The sequence below is a fragment of the Octodon degus genome, unplaced genomic scaffold (genome assembly GCF_000260255.1).
Source record: "Octodon degus isolate 3935 unplaced genomic scaffold, OctDeg1.0 scaffold00110, whole genome shotgun sequence".
NCBI lineage: Eukaryota > Metazoa > Chordata > Mammalia > Rodentia > Octodontidae > Octodon > Octodon degus.
The window spans coordinates 715,620-722,800 of NW_004524686.1; the positions used below are offsets into that span (position 1 = coordinate 715,620).

Here is a 7,181-nt window from a genome sequence, read left to right on the forward strand (position 1 = left end):
TTTCTTCTCTCTCTCTCTCTCTCTCTCTCTCTCTCTCTCTCTGTCTCTCTCTCTCATCTTTTTCCCTCCCTCCCTTCTTTCCACCACTCTCTTCCTCACTATGCAATTTGGAAAGATGCAAGGTGTTATTTCTCAGTTAATAAACGTTTACATTCCCTGCAAAAGCCCTTGGCCCTGCCGGCCCTGTATGAAAATATATGCATGAATGTTTTAAGGCTGAAGATCTTTCTCCCTCTGAACAGACTTGAACCTACCAATCCAGCCTTCTTTCGCGCCTGCAGGAGCTCCTGGATCAAGTTCTGCAGCTCCTTTCCTTCCAGGTAACCGCTTCCTGCAAAGACAAAGAGGAACCCAGGTGTCAGATATCTCATCCCAAGTTTCTTCAGTGCTCCATTTCCAGGAATGCTACATTTCTGGAAACCCGAGAAGCTCTCTCCAGCTTCCGCATCGATTAAGCAGCGAAGGTAGAGCTATGCAGCGCTCCCCTAGCCCGGGCGTCAAACTTTAGCGGCACCGAGGACAAAGGGGATGGTCGCAGCCACAGAAACTTTTGGGGAGCAGGCTTCCCCAAATCCCTGGTCTGTCTGTTCTACCATTACCATTCCTAGAAAGATGCAAGTGTATGGTTCGGGGATTTCATGCAAGCAAAATAAACTTTCAGGTTAAAGGTTGGGCAGCCAGCTGGGGAGATAGGGTTAGGCAGAGTAGGGGAATAAGTAATAATAGAAAAGGACGACAGCGAGATCAGGTGGCTCAAGGGATGTTCAAAAGAGAAAAGGGAAGGGAGACTTGGAACGGTTAAGAACAAGATAATCACCGTCAGAGTCGAAATGAAGCCAGATCTCGAAAAACTGTTTGGCTGTGATCAGGGATGACTGCAGGTGGGATTCTGCCATTGTACAGCGAGGCGTGTGTCTGCGTGTGCGAGTGTGCGAGTGGGTCCGTGCGGGCGCCGGGCGGAGGAGGAAGACCTGGGCGCGGCGCTGCCGGGCGCTGTCCTCGGTGCTGCTCTGCTCCGGCGATCCTTGAGTTCTCTGCACCCCGCACCCAGTTCTCTGCCTTTATCCCGGCGGCCCCAAGCCGGCCACGCCTCCTCCTGCCTTCCTCGCCGCACTCCCCGCCTCTAGTTCTCACCCACCTTCTCCCCTCCCTCCTAGTGCTCTGCTGTCTTCCCGGGAAAGCCAGCCAGGGCAGGAGTATGGAGTTTGGCAAGCAGCAGGTGGTGGGAGAGTTCTTGCTCAGAAATTGAATGCTGAAAACAGAGGCTCACTTCCCCTCGCACTCTCCTAGTTCAGGGTGAATCTTATTCCAGAATATTATAGCACAACAGCACACTTTGAGAAGGATTGCTTTTCAGATGGATAGGTAAAGCAGAGGAAGGGAAAAGCCGTGTAAATGGTCGTTATGTTTGAGTACCATTTCCCCAAGACTGTTTAGCATTTGTTTGAACAAAATCAGGTAAAAGCTCAGCAAGCTTTAATTTGAGTGAATCGATTGATGCCAATAATCATTCTGTTTTGTGCCTGTGAATTCTATATTATGGCTGTTTTTTAAGAGCAGTTCACTCCTTGTCAACACAAGACAGAGAATTAAGCCTGTTTTTTTTTTTTTTTTTTTTTTTTTTTTTTTAGCTTGAAGTAAGATTGTAATTTGAAAGCAATAGAATTAAATTATAATATATTAAGATGCCAGATAAGGTAGTGATCTTAGAAACTTACTTCCTTGAAATTTAGAAAAAATAGACTAAACCAAAGGAAAGGGATGATCAGGTTACTATATCACTTTAGGTTTATTCTTTAATTTAACATAACTTTAGAATACCAGCCACAGCCTCATTCAGGGGTCTTAACACACACAAGTCTCCCTTCTATCTCTGACAGAAAATTTATTTCAAAACTGGAAGTCACTAGAGTTAGAAAAAGCGACCTAAGTAAATACCTGCTGTGATATGTATTTTAATGTAATATTTAAGCTGATTATTATTTGTATAAATTCTTTTGAACTATTTGTCTTTCAATCTTTGCAAGGTCTACTGGAAACGGACTCCAAATATCTGATCAATGATACAAAAGGATCATGAAGGAACAAGAGAAAACTCAAACACAGTCAACTCAAAACTGAACTCATGAAAGTTTAGAAATTTAAAGTGAATTCAGTAAGCCTCATATGTTGACACTACATGATTGAATATCTGAACCCTTAAATGTATGTTTCTGAGGCCTTGGATCTATCCTGTAGTGGACTATGAGACTTTTAATGAATAATGTTTTTTCATTTTTTTAAATAAAAAGAACTAGCCTACTTCACCAACAATATCAATAGAATGTTCACTGCCATAGTACTTGACAGTTAATAAATTATTTTCACTTCAGTTATCTGGTTATCATTATAGTTTCTGAGTTGCTACCACATGCAATTAACTAGAATTTGCAAGGTTGATACATTTATAAATTCTTTGATTTAAAAGAGATCCATTTGTAGTTTCATTCATCCAATGGCAAATCATTAACACTTATAGTATCAAGTACTCTGCTAGACACTGGACATAATGAAATAAAAGATATGCTCCCTGCCTCCTGGAAGCTTAGATGTAAGTACATACTGATAGAATGGAGGAATGCACATGCTACTATTGTGGGAAAATCTTCTAAATTTCTACTGTGTGAGTTTGGAGACTGTGTTGCCTATAACTCTCACAGAAAACATCATTCCAAGGTAGATATTTTGGGGCATGAGGAGAAATGACCAAGGGAAAGAAAGGCCAATATTTTGTGCAAGTTTGTCCTAAGCTCTGGAAAATTAAATATCTCCTGTTTTGTCATTATATTTGTGGCCAAAATCTTTAGATGAAAAAGGCAGAATGTAAACATGAAAGAAGCTATGAAGAGAAGGGCTAAAGAGGAAGCAGTGGCTAGGGAGTGATTTGAAGGTGGACTGTGACCCTTTCAGTCCTGACAGAGCTAACAATATCCTGCACAGGATTAGGGAAGAATTTTGAGACAAAATTGGCAGAAAAGAGTAAAGTAACATAAAACTGAAAAATTGATGAAAAAAGAATATTTTTACTATTTTTGTAATTATACTAATTTTTTTTCCTAAGTAAAACTTTCCAAAGCTACATGCTTAGATACTTAAGTTGTTCTAGAATTTTATCTCAAGTTCCAAGTAGTAAAGAAAACTTTTAAAATTTGAAAAAGTTTAATCAGAAAGCACTTTCTGAAACTTTTGTTATATGAACAGTACTTTCAATTTCCTTTCTTGAAATTGTGACAACTGCAGAGGTTCCATGTGAGAATGTTTAGGCATGTGAACTGGTGAGGTATGGGGATAAGAAAGAAACAAGACATTCTTGCTGCTTGTTATGTGTTCTTTGGAGTGATATCTGAGGGTGCTGATACAGAATATGGAGATTCAAATTTCCCTTTACATCACCTTTAACGTTGGCAGTTTGACGTAGTGGGTATTGAAAGAGTCAAGTTTATAAAAACATACAAATACACATGAATGAATTTTTTGTTACTGTTATTTGGTACTAAGAAAAGAGTCTATGTTCTGAATATTATTTTCTTAACCTTTTTACATTCAATGAAGGACATCTCTCTATTACCAATAGTAACATTTAATTCATACTTTTTAAAACAGGTAATAGTATTCTATTGATTATCTATTATTAAGGACATTTAGTTTTTTTCCTAATGTTTTACTGTGACAAACAATGTTGGGCAAACATCTTCATACATTTATCTCGGATACATGCATTTCTAATTAAAATGGGAGCGAGTTCCCAAAGTGGCACTTCTAGTTCAAAGGTACACATATTTTACAATTTAATACACATTTGTAGGTCATTTTCTCCAATTTTCAGCTACTCATACTCAACAGAGCAACGTGCATGGTGTCTTATCCTCATTGACTCTGGATGTTCTTGTTTAAACTTCTGTACTAATCTGGTAAGCAAAGAATGGGTTGCTATTCTTTCTGTAATTTGCATTCACTAGTATTTCTTAAAATTTACTTTTTAACTTTCTAAGATGGAACTTCCATTTCTTAATTGTAATGATAATCTGAATAGTAGAACTATAATTCAGAAAAATGTTTCTTCCTTGAAATGGCTATTTCGTTACTGTCAAGTTGATGTCACCTCGCAGACTTATATTTTAAATCGTATGTAGATTAAATTGTCCCTCTGGGTACCAGAAAAGATGTGTACGTTTCAGATCTACAAGTTTGAAAATTTACCTAGCTTGATAAATACTTGCCACCTTCCCTGCATCCTTTAGTTCATTAACTAAACTACAAAGGAACTTATTTTCCAGTGCTCAGCTATCCTAACCTGGGGGGCTTAACACCAATTTTGTCATAAAGGCACATTGTTGCAGGTGCATGATGGCCACATTTATTCTTTAGACTATTTCTATTTATGAATATTAATTTTATGAATTTTATTATAAGAAACAGTGAATACTTAACAGCTAAAAATTAGAATGTTTAATATTTATGAAAAGAGCATCAAAATTTTCAATATTGCTTTCTTTTGGTTTATGAAGTCTAGAAATAAACTCATATATGAATTACAATAAAACTACCAGTAAGTATTTACAAAAAAAAATAATCTTTGCTTCAGTGATCACATAGAAGGCAGTCTTCACACATGACAGTAGGGTGTGACACCTACAATGTGTTGCTTACCCCGACAGCACATGTGTTTCTCTTTCCTGATCCTTTTGTAGGACATACTTGACATCTTACTCATCTTGCTGCTTTGTCAGGAGGTTATCACACTATATAATGTATAATAGGAACATAAAATATCAATAAAATCAAGTATTAAAATTTTAATATTTTTGCACATTTAAGAATACACATGCATTAACAACTAAAGTTTGCAGACCAAAAATTAGACAGATAGATGGGCTAAAAAGATAACAAATGCTTTGGCCCTAGTTCTTCAAGGTCAGTGAGGACTCAGGACGTAAGGGAACTTGTGCTGTGACATCCTGTAACTAAGTGGTAGCACAAATTTTCTGATCAAGGAGATTAGGGGGCCACAGAGGAAGATGATTGATGATGCATAGTGGGCCTAAGGAAAGACCCCTAGAGAGGAAAAATTCTCTCAGGCTTTTACAGAGAGCAAATCGGTCAAGCAAGGGCTGTGACTGATCCAGATGGCTGACACTGACACAAGATCCACAAGGTGCTGTACATGATTCCAGGGTAAATCCTGATGGGATTTGACTGACCTTATATGATAGCAAAAGTTACTTTTTTAGTTATATAGGTCTTGCTTTAACTTGGTCTTAACCATCCAGCAGAAAAGTGTAACCAAGAGATATAAAAAGTAAAGCTATATTATATGCTGAGCTGTAAAAGGCTCAAGTCAACTTTGGACAATTGCCAGTTGTGCTGGTAACTCACTACTATTATGGACTATTGGACTATATTGGGTTATTTTGCTGAATTCAAGTACCTACAATATTTGGTCTGGCATCAAGTATGAAAAGGTCCTTTAAAGACTTCTCCAAATACAGCTTCTCTAACAGCAGTGGAACACCCATCTCTGACAAAACAAAAGAAAAAAGGAGGATACGAAAGACCATTTTTAATGAAAAAATATATGTATATACAAGATAATTAGGATAGATATACAGCTACTTTCTGTTAGTTCAATGAAAAGAGAGGTTTTTACTAATATTGTTTAGACAAGATATCATATCTACATCTTTTTCTCTGAATAACTACTATGAAGACAACAATATGCAATGTGTTAATTATTGTAGCTGTCCTACTAACCTGTTTTGAAACTGTTTCATTGCTATTTTATCTTTTTTTGTCATTAAAATGAATAAAAATTTAAAAAAGAATAAACATTCACATTTTCACTTCAGTTATCTACTTGCTTACAAAAGCTAAATTATAACAAAGAAATAAAGAAATAAATTTCAGGGCTGGCCAAATAGCTCAGCCGATTAAAGTGACTGCAAGCAGGCTCAGGGGCTGGAGTAAGATTCCCTGGCCTGCCATCCTGGCCCTGCCAGCAGGGAACTCTGAAATGGCAATTGAGACTGGGCGTGGTGGGGTGCGCCTGTAATCACAGCTCTTGGGAGGCTGTAAACAGGCAGATCACTTCGAGTCTGATCTAGTAGTGAGACTCTGAAAACCCTATAGACCCCTCCCTAAAATGCAAAAAGAAAGAAAAAAACTTCCTATATGAACTACAATGATAGTACAGTAGAACTCTACAACAAAAATAATCTTTGCTTGAACTGCCATACCTAGGGCATGCTTCACACATGACAGCTGTGTGTTCCATGCACACGTCTCACTTATACTGACTTCACATGTGCTTAGCTTTCCTTTCCTGTGTTGCAGGCCCTTCTTGTCACTTCTCTTTTCTTCCTCTTTTATCGAGAGCTTCTTACTACATTGTATAATGAATAAGATCAATAAAATGAAATATCAAATATGTAATAAGTGCTGAGAATAGACCTTAGCAGTTTCACAGCAGCTGTTCACTTCCTGACAGACCTCAAAGACAACCTCAGAAATGTAGTTCACAAAAGTCTACCATGGAGGAAATCTTTGCTCCAACTGTCACGTCCACAGCAACCTCCACACACGACACCAGCACATTCCATGCACATGTCTCGTACTGACAGCACATATGCTTAGCTTCACTTTTCTATAGATGTTGTTGATGAGTTGTACAGCAACTATGATTTCACTTGAAACAGAGAGAGCATCAACATCCATGTAGAAGTCATCTAATGATTCACTTTTGCTTTCCTTCCAAACTTGCAAATCTGGATTTTCGTGTGCCATTGCACTGAACTGGGCTACTTCTACTAGAAAAATCAAAAGAATTTTTTTTAAAAACACTAAATTCTAAATACACCCCTGTGGCTGCTTTGGGTCTCCTATATACCTTTCCATTGGTGTGACAAGGGGTCAATGCGCAGAGAAGTCTCTGGTCCCCACACCCAGCTAATGTGAGCCACATCTACATTCCATTATCAGAAAGTACATGTTTCCTTAACGTAAGGATGGTGTGGGTGTATTTTACCCCTGTGATGCTCAGGTAAACATAGCAAAAGCTGTTATAATATTTTTGGGATAAAAATTCTGGCTTGACACATTTGCGCAGGTGTGCACACCATCATGTTCATAGTACCAAGTGGTATTAT

General features: G+C 38.1%; 1 protein-coding gene across 1 annotated transcript in view; it reads right to left on the minus strand.

Moving 5' to 3' along the window:
* Nucleotides 1-1,046, minus strand: part of Calb1 (calbindin 1) — a 26,464-nt gene extending 25,418 nt beyond the window's left edge. The window contains exons 1-2 of the mRNA XM_004639328.2: nucleotides 818-1,046; nucleotides 255-331 (exon numbers count right to left, since the gene is read on the minus strand). Of these exons, the coding sequence (XP_004639385.1) occupies nucleotides 255-331; nucleotides 818-896 (156 nt within the window). The 5' untranslated portion in view covers nucleotides 897-1,046. The remainder of the gene's footprint in view (nucleotides 1-254; nucleotides 332-817) is intronic.
* Between the last annotated feature and the right edge of the window lie 6,135 nt (nucleotides 1,047-7,181).